Source organism: Macaca fascicularis, chromosome 10 (genome assembly GCF_037993035.2).
Source record: "Macaca fascicularis isolate 582-1 chromosome 10, T2T-MFA8v1.1".
In the NCBI taxonomy this organism is placed as follows: domain Eukaryota; kingdom Metazoa; phylum Chordata; class Mammalia; order Primates; family Cercopithecidae; genus Macaca; species Macaca fascicularis.
In genome coordinates this window covers 98,357,396-98,371,844 of record NC_088384.1, presented here as the reverse complement: position 1 = coordinate 98,371,844, position 14,449 = coordinate 98,357,396, and the positions used below count along the sequence as shown (strand labels likewise).

Sequence of the window (14,449 nt, the reverse complement as noted above, 5' to 3'; positions counted from 1 at the left end):
TTCAAAATCATTTTTTGTTGTTGTCGTATTACCAGGAAGTGGAAGATCATTCTAACCATCTACAGTCTGCTGGCATCTCTCCCAGTCTACACAATTTCTCAATGATAGTCATTGTGACACTGCACAATCATTTGCATGTCTTCCTCAGTGTTCTGGGTTTCATGCTTTATTTAACCATCTCAAGCTCTTTAAACCAAAACACAGAGTATGGTGCTGTTGGAATGGAAGCCAACAGGAGCTTAAAAGCTTTGTCCAAACATGAAAACAGAAATGAGTTTGCTCACTTTAATTGTCATATGCAAGATTTGACGTGTAACTTAAGCTTTTTGTACATCTCATTTAGAGCAATATCCTTTACTATTACTTTTTTTCTCCACCATTTTTCTTTTCTTTCATCTTCTGGGTATGTTCTTTTAAAAAACTTTGTTATTGAAACATAACAGGCTTCAAATTTTGTGAGAAGATTTTATATGAATGATTCATATATTTGAACCATGACTTGTCATGTTTTTTTAACATTTCTGAATTATCTACTTTATAAAAGGAAATAATTGTTTGTTTTAAAGAGAGACACTTTTAGTATTTACGAATAAGAAAACACTTGTTCCAAAGAACAAGTCATGTCAACCCAACCTTCTTTCTTTAAGACAGTCTTTGCACTGATTGGAGAAATGCAGTAGACAGAGTATCAGTGTCTAAAAGGAATTTGAACCTATTCTCAAGCTCAATGCATAAGCAGTTTATGATATTAGTTCAGATTCTGATTAACAGATGAATGTCAACCTGGAAGAAGGAATCTAGGACATGTCATAAGGTTCTACCATTGACATTATCCAGATTGTTACTTATATTAATGATCTGGATGAAATTAAAGAAAAAATTGATTTCTAAAATTTTTCAGCTGTGGAGACTGTAATGATGGGTTGTAGTACTTGGATCAGTTGAAAAAGATGGAAATTATAGTGGTAAATATGACTCTCTACTTGGGTTTCAAAAACAGAGTCACACTTGTACATGTAGAGGCAGACTTATAACCAATACTTTTATTTTTGCTTAGGGGAGATGGATAAACACTAAGATGTTGCCTATGTTAATAGAAGCCCAATATAAGTAAGGAAAATAGTGACAGTCTAGATAATCATATATCAATAAGAACATGTATAGACTGCTGTTTTGTGTTCTAGTCACTGCACATTAAGAGGACAAAGTGGTGTTTGTCCTAGAATGAGCAGCTAGGATAGCTCGAAAGACTTGAACTCTTACAATATGAGGAACTGATGAAGAAGAATGTTTATGAGCCTGAGAACCATATTTCATTGTCCAGACCTCTTTTTTACACAAGCAAAAGCAGACTTTCTGTGCATTCTGAGGAAGAGAATGAAGACTATTGGTGATAACTATGAGATTAATTATGGGGAGTCATACTTGGACGTAATAGAAGTGATCATTTCCAGCATTACTAGTTGGAATAGAATCTACTGTAGACATTGTCATGTCTTCTCTACTTCTGGATACATGGGAGGATTCCATTTCCCCATCTCACTAAAATTAGGCATGGCCATTATTAGGTTCTAGCCAATAAAACATGCATAGAACTGAAAGTGTCGCTTCTGATTCAAAGCATTTGATTGATAGTGCTTTATTCATTAGCACTCTTTCTCCCATTGGGTTACAATGGACATACCAGCTATGATCTCTGAGTGGTTACAATGGTCAGAATGTCTCCCAGTCACCCCCACTCCCACCCCTTAGACTCAGCCACACACCTACATTGGACAGGTAGTTTGAATGGAAAATAAACCTTTGCTGTTTTCAACCACTGAAGTTCATGGGTTTTATTATGGCCTCCTAACCTTTTCTATCCTGATTGCCACCACTGCCTTCAAGATGCATGGTTCTTTGTGAATGAGCTGCAGCAAGACAAGAATTGGATTATTGACAGATTTTTGGTTCAGCAACTCACATACTTGCATTCTTTGCATTTTACTTTTATTGCTACACTGAATTCAGACTGTTGTTGGGGGTATAATTTAGTCAACTGGAATTTTCAGCTGGCTCCAGGACCTCCTGAAAGATGAATCCCAGTAAAATGGGCAGAGATAATTCTCTTCCTAAGCACACTTCATTAACTCCACTGCGTGCCCAGCAACATCACACATTTATGGATCCTTTTTACTTTGGAAACAGCTAACAACAACTAGATAGTTCACCTGGCAAAGATTCTATTGCCACACACATTATTTATGAAGGCTGCGAGGCCCACACAAGAGCTCAGGGGAAAAGTACCTTTTGAACATGAACTTTGCAGTTTGAGTTTGGCACGTTTCATATAGACTGAACTATTGCCAAGTATCTCTTCATTCTATGCATCTAGATGCATTATTGCTGGTAACAGAGTTTCCCAAGGATGCCCTGCTTCCATCTGCTCACTCATGCAACTTAACAAAGCACACTGCATACCCCAGGTACCCACTAAGTGTTATTGTTGAAGATGATGAGTGCTGGGAATTATCTGATATGTTTATAAAGTGGTTTTGTCTGGGAAAGAGGTTTATGAGATGGTAGGAGCCAGGAAGTGAACTGAATAACATATGTACCTACCCTGAGAAAAAAATTAAAAAATGGAATTAAAAGGTGATCCGATGGGGGAAAAAATGGAAAGGGCAAATTTAAAATTATAATTAAAAATACATATGCATGCATATATATGCAAATATATATGTGTATTTGTCTTTATATAATAATTTTACATAATTCACAGCTAATTAATTGCCACCTCATTTTTGTTGTTCACAGGAGACCAAAATCAACTGTGTTCGTCTGGCTACAAAAGGTATGTTGGCATCTGCTTGTCTGTCTTCACCTGTTCTTCAATCATTTAAGTGTTTCTTTCTAACCACACAGAGAAAGGTTAGGCAACAATAACTCAAAACAAGAAAGAATTGTTATTTTCACTGGAGTCATTTGCATCTAGAACATACCTTCTAGGGTGTATATTAGTAGCGCAGTACGTAAAACAGAGTAAAAGTTTAAAACATATTTACTGAATGGATGGATGGGTGGATGAATCTATATAAGGATGGACTGGTACATTGATCAGTGGAATGATGGATATAAATTTGCTCAAATATTCTTTTCATATATGTTTTTCTTATATTTAGGTCTATGTTTATGTGGGTATTTTTAAAGCATGTCTATTAGACCCATCTACTGAGTTTTGTACTTCGTTCAATTGGTACACAGCTTTCAAAAATGAGGTGATTAGTACTGGGGCCTTTAGTAATAAGAAGACAAATGCTGCATTATTATGTAGTTGGCATTTTCAACACTTATCCCCAAAACTAAGGCAGCGTTGTTCAGGCTCATCACTTTTGTTTTCCTAATTATAATTGAATTGCCTGGCTCTTTCAATTGGTACATGTTTCTGTTTATTACTCTTTTTAAAAAACAAAATCAATGAATCGTTCGCTATCATTTAACCTATTACAGGGTTGAATAGTTAGAAATCAGATTTATCTTTTTGTTACAGAGTTGATGTTTTTAACAGCAAACCTCCCCATACACACACACAAAAATTGGACAATTCTACTCTGTTCCCTGAATTTACTGACGGCATATATAGTTCCATAGACTGCTTCCAAGGAGATAAAAGTTGTAAACATAAGTAGGCATATAGTCATAGATGTAAAGTACAGACAAAAGTGATGACCCAAGTATGTATGTGTATGTGTGTAAATATATAGACACATGCACAATGGACAAAACCACACAGAGGAACATACACACACACGTGGGCAGAGTGGGGGGAAAAAGAGAGAAAAAAATCTATAGCTACTTGACAAAATGTGCACCAAGACCCATCACGCATGACTTTTATAACTTTGAATAAAATCAACCCAATATTTAAGCACAAGAGAGAAGATGCAGGAGGAAGAAGGAAACAGAAGCACTAGGGCTCCCAGTGATAAGAAGTCACCCTGATTTCACATAAGTCACAGAGGGTGGCATGTCCCTAACTTGTTCCCTCTCAGGAACTCAGGCTCCTGGATGGAAAGAGATAAAATACTCTCTGCGAGGCAAGGAGAATTGATGGCCTGCAAACAAAAGTGACACAAATCACAGGTCTTGGCAGACTTTTCCGCTGAAGAAAACAGATAATGTAGAAGGAAGAGCACCATCAATTGGGTAGCACTAGGGCTCTAGACAGCAGTCGGGACAGCTGGGTGTCTGCAGCCTGCTTTAAAGCAGCTGTAGCGGGAAGGAAATTCAGACAAAACTCCTTCACTATGGTATGCTCTATGGCTCCTCAGTGGCTTTTGACTCATAGACCAGGAGAGATGGATGCAATGGATCTGCACTCCATGGGGTAGGTGGGATTCTAAGGACACCCTCTGGGATGTAAGCTCTATGAAAGGGTAGCTGCCTGGGTCATAATTTCTGAACTGAGAATTGAAAACGTGAGGCCTGACAAGCAGTAGGAACATACGGGGACAGTGGGAGAATCTCTAAAACTATACTCTCCTGAAAACTTCAGGACTGCAGTCCTCAGAGGCATAGAAGCCCACCCTGCTGGGCTTCTCTAGAGTTGCATTGCTGATGTGCAAGAGAATTGCAGTGACATTTAAAGAACCAGACAGAAGAGTTCTCTCCCTCTCCTTAGCATAAGGGCTTCCCCTCTTGCCTGAGCTTTAGGTTACCATCTTTTGCCATCTTTCCTTAAGTGAATGGAGTGTGTATGCAGGTTAAGTGAGCATGTGTGAAAGGACAGGAATGTATGAATGAGTGTGAATTCCCGGCTGTCCAAGCCCAGGCAGGCTTCTGAGAGGTCAGCGTATTTGGGAATCTGAGCATCCACATCCTGGTTTTCTAATTCGGTAAGATCCAACACTTGAGCCCAAAGAAATGAGGCTCCAGTGGCACTTGGGAATGGGGCAGAGAACCAGATAGTACAGAATGCCAGTTGGACACTGTTCAGTTATCCCCTCTCACCACATCAGGTTAGAAGGATGCTTGGGGAGCGTAGGACAAAGGGAAGCAGACCTGTGTTTGATGAGTGTCTACTTGGTGCCTGGTACTATGCTTAGAGTATCTAGGGTTGATTAAAGGCAAACCCTATCTATTATAAATCTGTCCACTGCCTGTGAGGAGTTTTTATCAAGAACCTAAAGCTGGGAATCAATATTCTGTTTATCCCATCCCTTCCTGACCACCTGGATCAAATTTCCTCTAGGCAGACTTGCTGAAAACAGTATTCTTTTTAACAGAGGAAGATACTGAGAATCCCACAGACTTTGGAAGGATACAAAGTCCCAGAGATGGGTCATCAGTCTCCCCCAAGGCTCTTCCCTCTCTCTGTCATCATGGCATCTGCTTCATGGGTCTAATGGAAGGCATCCAGACCCTGAAGTTCATATGTCAGACTCGAGGCCAGTACTCTGGTGATGAAGCAACTTGCTGCTGTCTGGTCCCTGACCCCGGAGAGTCCAGCCAGTGTCTATGACCAGATGGTTGCCAGTTGTAACAGCCCTAAGCACTCATTCAGTATCATTCTAACTTGACCCCAAGCCTAGTGCCCCTTACACAAGAATATTAGACACACACCTGGCTCCAGCATGTGTCTCCAATGCTTTCCTTTCTGTAATGTTGCTACTAGTAACTCGATCTAATTTAGTACTGCCCAGCTTGGAGGGTTGCAAAGTAATGGACCTGTATTAGTTTCCTGTGGCTGCTGTAACAAAGTCCTGCAAATTGGTTGGCTTACATAACACAAATTTATTTTCTCACAGTTCTGGAGGTCCAAAGTCTGAAATCAAGGTGTCTGCATACTTTGTTCCTTCTGAGTGTTGTGAGGAAGAATCTGTTCTATGTGTGTCTCTTAGCTTCTGGTGGTTTGCTGGCAAATCTTTGGCATTTCTTGGCTTTTGGAAGCACCACTCTGATCACTGCCTTACCATCACATGACATTCTCCTTGTATGCTTGACTGTGTTCAAAATTCCCCTTTTTATGAGGTTACTACCACCTAATCCAATAAGGACATTTGATTAGGGTAGCAAAAAGCAAGGGAATTGCCTTGAATATAAGAGCTAAAAGACATTTTGAGCACTTTGCTTGATACACTCTAGACCTGGGAATCGATCTGATCAGAGCCATAGAGAGAAAACTGCAGCCAGTAGGTAAACAGGCATTAAGTGATGGTTTGGATTTAAAACTATTATTCAGACTCTGAAAGGAAGACAATAGAAAGCCACAGAGCAAAAAAGAGCAATTTAAAAATCAGGTTTTGTTCTTATCATTAGAACAGGAAATGTTAGAAAGGGCGAGTGAGCAGGGGAATCATTTAGAACCATTAACAGTGTATAGCCTTCCTTTGGAAGATGAGGGATGGGCTCAACATAGGCAGCAGATTGAAGATGTTAGCCACAGGTGCTCAAGGTGATCCTTGAGAAAATGGAGCATGTGGAAGCTTGGGGTAGGGACTTAGACTTCAGAGGTGCTAATGCTCAAGTAGAGAGAAAATAACCCTTCCCATGGGAGGTCCCATCTGGTAGAAGATGCCCCAGACTGCAGCTGCTAAAGGAGGTACCCAAGTATCTCAATTCATGTCCTCTGGCTGAGACAGAGCAGGCCAAGGGAAAATTGTTTCTGACCTAGTCGTTCAATTCTAGAACTACATTGGTCAATCCCCCTTTGAGAAACTGATGCCCAATTCCATCCAAGTTCTCTTACCCATTGATGTTCTGTCTTCCTAATTCTCCCCGTGACTCCCTTCCTGCACTCATCTGTTCATTTTGCTACTTTTTCTTACCCACAGGCCTTACCCCACCAGTCTTGTCTGCATGATCTGACCCCTTCCTCCCTCCAGCCACCTCTAAGCTTCTATCCTTTTATTATTCTATTACACTCTGGCATGCTGGTCTTCTTTCAGTTCTTCAGGCACATCAACCTCCTCCCAAGCTTAGGGCTTTGCTCATCTTGCTCTCTCTCTGAAATGCTTTGGCTTCCATATGTGTCTCCTTAGCAGATAAATATCTTAACAGATAAGTATCTTTAAGATGGCATCTTAAACCTTATATCCTCAGAAGATCATCCTGACCTCTATTTTAATGTATATCCCTAATTTTCCACTCTCACTAAACCCTGTACTTTTCCTTCCTAGCACTCATCACAACTTACAAATACATATATATGTGTGTGTGTGTGTGTGTGTGTGTGTGTATATATATATATATATAGTCTGCTTACATGTTTAATGTCTATCTCCCTGCTAGACTCTAAGTGACGTAAGTGCAAAGACTGTGCTTATTTTGAGCACTGTTGTATTATTCCCAGATCTTAGCATATACTGGTACTCAGTGAAATGCATTGGATGAACAAATGGATGGGTGGGTGGATGGATGGATGGATGGATAAATGGATAGATGAGTGGATGACTAACAGGTCATTATTCTTCCATGGCTTCATTTTTTTCAAATGCAAGTTACATGTCGGGATTGTTCTCTTAAAGGGTAGGAGTAAAAGTGACAGAGGTAAAGGGTCCACTATGGGATCTGTAATCCGCACTAACAAGAAGGCCAGCCAGTCTCTGTTTCTGTTCCTGCCGTGATAGGGATCTCTCTACCCACCATAGAGCTGCTTCACACTTTGGACACGTCAGTTTGAGAGGGCTTCTGTGTTATGAGTCCAGACTGGCTCCCTATTATTTTCCTGCCCATCAGTTCTTGAAGTCAAATGGATTCTGTCTACCATTTCTCCTTCCAGAAAATGACATTTGCTTCCTCTGACCTGTTCCTCCTGCCTTGGTTAGGGTCAGGAAGGTGCGTGCTTGCTTCTTTCCATTGGGTGGAACCACTCTGGCTGCCAGCAGGCAGCAGCACTCCTGTCTTGTCTGGCGCCAGCCGTCAAGGGAACACAGCTGGCTCTGCAGACTCCCGCTGGGTGCGCCCGAGTGGCAGTTAGAAAAATCAGCTTTGATTTGATTTGCAAACTGAGCCGAGTCATTGAGACAAAATAAACCCGGAAACCCATAAAGCCATTTGCAGAGTTGCTTTGCAGAAGACAGCCACAGTTTTAATCTAGTAAACACTCTCTAACGATCCCATTAAAACAACCCCCTTGGAGTGGGTGCTGAAAGCTGAACTCCAGAATAATGAAGCATGGGATGAGGGGCCAGTGTCACCAGTAGTTTTGTTCTGCTTGGTAGCAGCTATGGACTAACGCCATTGTTCCAACAGTGATAGGCAAGAGGTTTGGGCGCTGGTCTTTTGTAAATATGCCTTCTTTTCATAAGAGCTAAGCCTGAGGTAAAGCATTTCACCGACATTTTCCTCTCCTCTCTCCATAATGAATTCTCACTCCTGCAGGGACCAGCAGGGGCACTACATAGCCATTTTTCAGTGAGATGCTCTCATTTTACAGATGCTAAGACTGAGGCCCAGAGGAGCAGTGATGTGTCCATGCCTTGTTTATCCACAGAATCACAGCCACAGGTGGTGTGAGAATCCTCTGCTATCAGCAGGCAATGCCCACTCCCATTGATACAAGCCTATGTGGAAGATTCTGTTTTATACAAAAAGCTTCCTTGAGAGGTTGCATGGAATAATTGGAAACTAGAAACACCTGGATTCAAATCCTGTCCCCCCCAAAATTTAGCTGTTAGACTTTGGACAAGTCAGTTAAAATCTACAAATCTGTCCCTTCACTTTTAAGCCTGAGATCAGTAGTCCTTTCTACCGAGTATTCAAGAACATAATATATAATTATATATATAATATATTTTATATATATGTATGTGTCCTTCTTTTTTTCTTCCTTACTTTCTGAGTCTCTAATGTGGGACTTGGAGACCCAGACCTACTCAGCACAGATCCTCTCTTCGGTTCTCCAAGGAAAAAGCCAAAGCCCAGACTCTAGTCACTGCTTGTACATTTCTACAAATCAGCCATTTGTCAAATGGATACTGGCCAGATCCAAAGTGAAGAAACTGAGAGGGGACAGGAGTGATGTTGGCCTCGCTTTTCAGTATTTGACCTTTCCATTGATAGGTTGTTGTCTCTAGATGAGATCCTGCACAGCAGTAGTATTCTTTTATGGACATGTATAGGATTGTGGTCATCCCTTTTCTAGCCTTGACTGTGACACTGTCCTTTCTTCATCACCTGCCCAGCAATTTTGGGAGGGACCCAGGAGCACAGCATGTCCAAATCTAGCTAGAGCAACCAGGGTAGGGGCCATAATGGGGAATCACTTGTGAGAGGAAAGACTCCAGTGAGATAGTCTGTTGGAAAACTCTTGATTGTTGTTCAGTCTTTATACATCTTGTCAAACTTTTGGAGGTAAAAGCTCAGACTGTGTGGCTGGAGGGTTTGGGCAGGGCAATGCTATTCTTCCCAAGCTGAGTCCCATGAGATACATTTTCCAGGATTGGGACCCTCAGAGTTACGTGAGTGTAACAAGTTCTTCTTGACTTGTGTCCCCCTTTGCTCTCACCCACTGTCTTCTAGGTCCTAAAATGTCAATGGAAAAATACGGATTTTCCTAAAGGTTTTGCAAAAAGCTGGAGGAAGAGAACTATCTCACAAGTACACATAAAATAGCCTACAGATGACCTTTAAATATCCCAACCCTTTCTTTAATATTTTTCTTGCTACAACAGCTGGCACATCTCTCTCACCTTTTGCTTTCCCTCTTAGCTACTCTCTAGATGTGCTCGAACTTCCCCCACCACACACACCCTTTCCATACCCCACTTCCACACCCCACTCAGGAAGACAACAGCTGGTGTGACAGAGTTCAGAAAAACAAGTGAGGACTAACTCTTGCCATTGAAGCATGTACCTTGGGAGTTCCAATCCATCTTTCTCAATTAGAAATAAGAATTATCTACTCAAGATCTGAGATACCTGAGCTGACTTGATCACAAGTCTGTTATTGCAAAGCAGTTGCATCTTCTAAAGGGAAAATGGGGACTTTTACAATTGGGAGTCGGGGAAGGAGCACATTTGGGGTAGGCAGGAGACAGAGGTTATAAATAAAGAGAACAAAGCTCATTGGAGATTTTAAACCCCATTGATGGGATCTCAATGTAATGTTTGAAGGGGGATTAAAAGGGGATTGCAAAAATTAACCACCTATTGTGTGCCAGTCACAGGGCTTTGTGTGCTGACACAAGGCTGCAGTGTGATGATAGAAGTAAAACCTGGCACTTAGGACACACTAAATAAATAGCGGTAATCGTTATTACTTAACGATGGGCCAAATAGGCTCAAAGGGTTAAATAAAGAACTCAACTTTCCTCTGAATTGGAAATCAGATCTGATTCCATCGTACCACTTCGAATCTTATTAATACCATAGACAGGTGAGATTCCTGGACCACTGACAGGATGCTCTGTGTCCTACCTATTTGTTAACCTCTTCTTATGTATCTTTTCTAGTAATAATTGATAATAGAATATTTAGCATGTGATGGTCTTTGGCCTGTCTCCAGGAGTATTCAAGCTAAGTCCTGGAGCAGAAGGTGAGGTGGCCCAAGAAATCCTCGACTTTCTTCACTTCTACAACATATTGAAGCTAATAAACCGAGAAATTAGTTTGTCTTCAGGGTTGTCTGCTCCAGGGCCATCTGCAGCCCAGCAGCATCTCTCTGCACTCAACAATGATTGCTTTAGAAGGGACAAGAGTCAGAAGGGAAGTCTGAGGCATTCAGCATTCTGAGCTCCTTCTTTGCAGGCTGACACACACACACACACACACACACACTGAACAGGGCCTGGAAACAGTAAAGAGAGAAGGGTAATGAATCCTCAAGTAAAACCTGATGTGGTCAGGGGACCAGGTGATACAGGAGAAAGCAAGAGACCTCTACCTCTTCTCCAACCAGATTAGTCAGGCTAGGCTAGGCTTTGCTGCCATGACAAGCTAATACCCAACTCCCAGGAGCTTAATACCACAAAGGCATATTTGTTGCTATGCCATCTAGATTATATGTGGTCTCAAAGAACCCCTCAGCAGGGGAAGAGAAAGCATGGAAGTGGTAACTTGGATCTTAAATATGTCACTTGGAAATGACTCACGCCACTTCCACTTACATGGCCTTGATGAGAGTTAGTCATATGATAACAGCACAACTGTAAGTTGACTGGAACTCTTTCCTGTGCCCAAAGAGAGATGGACCAGACACTGGTAAACATGAGACATCTCTAGAACCATATACGTAAATAGGACCTTTTTCTGTTTCTACCTCCTTTTGTGTTTTGCTGAGATCCATGATCCATCCCACTATATGCTGCCTACCAACTAGAAAAATCTCTTCCCCTTCCTGCACTTATCCAGCTGTCCCTCTGTTCCTACCCCAGGGAGCTCAGCATTACTGCTCTGCACAGCATGGGTTGTAGACCCAGAGGGTGGAGTGGGGAGGCACCTCCTCTAGGCCTACCAACCCAACTAAGGCTTTAACTCTTTTCCATTTGATCCTCAAAGTGACTTCATGAGATAATTATTACCTCCACTTTACAAGTGGAGAAACTAAAATTTAGAAATGTATGTAATTTTCCAAATGACACAGCTATTGAGTGAAAAATACCAAATCAGACTTTCATGTATTCATTTACTTTTCAGTAAGCGTGTATTGAGTACAACTTAGTATTAATATGTAATCCCACATTCCCTAGTGGTTGAAAACATCATCTTTAGATTTGGATGGTGTTTGATTCTAGGTAGGAAAAGGTACTAAACTACTCTGTGTCTCTGTTTCCCCACCTATAAACCAATGACAGTAACACCACTTACGGCCAGGTGCAGTGGCTCACACCTGTAATCCCAGCACTTTGGAAGACTGAGGCGGGTGGATCACCTGAGGACAGGAGTTCGAGACCAGCCTGACCAACAGGAGAAGCCCTATCTCTACTAAAAATACAAAATTAGCTTGGCATGGTGGCGCATGCCTGTAATCTCAGCTACTCGGGAGGCTGAGGCAGGAGAATCGCTTGAACCTGAGAGGTAGAGGTTGCCGTGAGCCGAGATCATGCCATTGAGCTCCAGCCTGGGCAACAAGCATGAAACCCCTTCTCAAAAATAAATAAATAAATAAGTAATATCACTTACTTCACAGGGCTAATGTAAGAATTTCATGAGCAAATGTATCAAAAGTACTTAATATGATACCTGGCTCATAAGAAACACTCAACAAATAGTAGCTCATGGGAAAACTAACCAATAAATATAAGTCCAATAAGGGCTGTGGTCAATGCAAAATCAGGATGTCCCTGGTGGGCAAGAAGGGAGACATAAATCACCTTAGGGTATCCTATTGCAGAATGCATGATCACTAAGATAAGGTTTGAAAGAAGAGTGACAATTACCGTGTTGAACAAGGTTGGAAAGCAAGTCAAGTAAGCCAAGGGAGTAGGTATGCAAATCACTGAAGGCAAGAGAGCATGCCACTGAATTTAAATGGGACAAGGCAAAGGAATGATGACTAGCAGGCCAGTGTGACCAGATGAGGTTAGGAGTGATCAGGGGCCACCCAGGACTCTGTGTAGCCCCACTGTGTGTGTGTGTGTGTGTGTGTGTGTGTGTGTGTGTGTGTGTGTGTGTATGTGCATGTAAAAGCATTGTCTTTAGATAGTGGAACTTCTGGAGGTACTTAAGCAGACTGCCTTTTTGGGGAAGGACACCCTAGTTATAGTTTAGAAATGCATCAGAGAAGGAGGACTAAGGCAAGGAGAAGACTACAGAAAGGGAGAGCACTTAAGAGGCTGCTGAAGGGGGCCAAGTGGGAACATGTAAGTCATCTCTTCTCTCAAGGCTTCCATTTCTTTTACCGGCATGTGAGGGTGACAGTCCTTGTCTTGCCTACCTCAGAGCATAGGGGTTTAAAAAAAAAAAAAAAAACTAAAAAATAGCTACTTAGAACAGGAGTTAGCAAACTCTGCTGTAAAAGGACAGATAGTAAATATTTTCAGCTTTGCAGGCCTTATGGTCTCTGTCACAACTACTAAAGTTTGTCATTGTAGCTCCAAAGCAACCATACATATAAGAATATGTATAAGAATGAGTGCAGCTGTGTTCCAATAAAACTTTGTTTATGGACACTGAAATTTGCATTTTATATAATTTCCATGTGTCACAAAATATTACTCCTCTTCCATTTTTTCCCAACCATTAGGAAAATGTAAAAAGCATTTATAGCTCATGGCTGCACAGAAAACAGGGAGTGGGGGCCCAGATTTGGCCCACAGGTCATAGTTTGCTGACCCCTGACTTAGATTGTGCTTTTAAAATATCAAAACTTTTCATTTTTTTAAGGGAGAAGTATTATGATAACTATTTACTGGTGGTTAAATTTTATAGTATTTCATGGCTGTTGATCAAGTTTGCCATCTGTGTTATTTTTGAAATTATATATTTTCTGTTTATCAGTTGGTCTGGAATACTCTACTCTCTCAATTTTGCATAAGAACTTCCTGCAGTTTTGTTGACGGACCACTGAAGAAAGCTGCAGTCTCTGGACAAGCCTAAAACACCTTTCAACCTTTTGTATGATTTTCTTTAGAGAGGTGAGGGGTGGATTTGAAAGGACAGGAACATTAAAGCCAGACAAACCAGGGTTTGAATACAACCTCTACCAGTTTGCGACCTTGAACAAGTTTTACAGATTCTATGATTCAACATTTCTTCATTCATTCATTCATTTATTCAACAAATATTCACTGAGTACCTACTATGTGTCAGGCACAATGCAAGTCCACATGAGTACACTCATAAATGGAACACCATGTCTGCTTTCAGGGAGACTACGGATTTAAGAGAAGGCATCCACTTCTAATACAGTGATGTTATTGCAATAAGAAGGGAAGATGAGGGTGTTATGGGAAGACAAGAAGGGGCATGTGTCCCAGAGTCACTGACATACTAAATAAAGACTCCCTAGAGGTAACGGGTTCTAAACTGACACCTGATGGATGAGCAGTTGTCAGCCAGGTGAAGAAGCAGGAGGGAGTATATCCCATGCAAAGTGACTCACCTAAGGAAGGCTTACATACAAGACGGTGGGGAAAGGGGAGCTGTTGATAATGGAAAGTTGTTTATTGTGCTTGGGACAGGGTGGGCAGTGGTAGTGGAGAGAGACAAGACCAGAGGGGTGGGCAGGAGATTCATCATGGAGGGCCTGTGAGCTGGGTGAAGTGGTTTGAAGTTTACCTTGCGGACAACAAGGCAGCACTGATGTATTTCAACTGAAGGATGGAGACTAAGACTGAAGGGGAACAAGACCAGAGGCAGAAAGACCAGACGGGAGGCTGCTTAAATAATCCACGTGAAACACAAGGGTGGCTTGAACAAAGTGAGAATGAAATTAAAGAGAAGGAAGCAGTTTCAAGAGCTTTTCTGGGGTAGAATTAATAAAGCATTGTGATTGATTCTAAGAGGGACATCAGAAAAAAGGAGGGCT

The 14,449-nt window shown here is 41.5% G+C and overlaps 1 protein-coding gene across 21 annotated transcripts in view; it reads left to right on the top strand.

Annotated features, from left to right (window-relative positions):
- PTPRT (protein tyrosine phosphatase receptor type T) overlaps positions 1-14,449 on the top strand; it is a 1,114,889-nt gene that overhangs the window by 911,833 nt on the left and 188,607 nt on the right. For all 21 annotated transcript variants that reach the window (XM_074003238.1, XM_005569031.5, XM_005569028.5 and 18 more), the window contains one exon: positions 2,797-2,833. In XM_074003238.1, the coding sequence (XP_073859339.1) occupies positions 2,797-2,833 (37 nt within the window). The remainder of the gene's footprint in view (positions 1-2,796; positions 2,834-14,449) is intronic.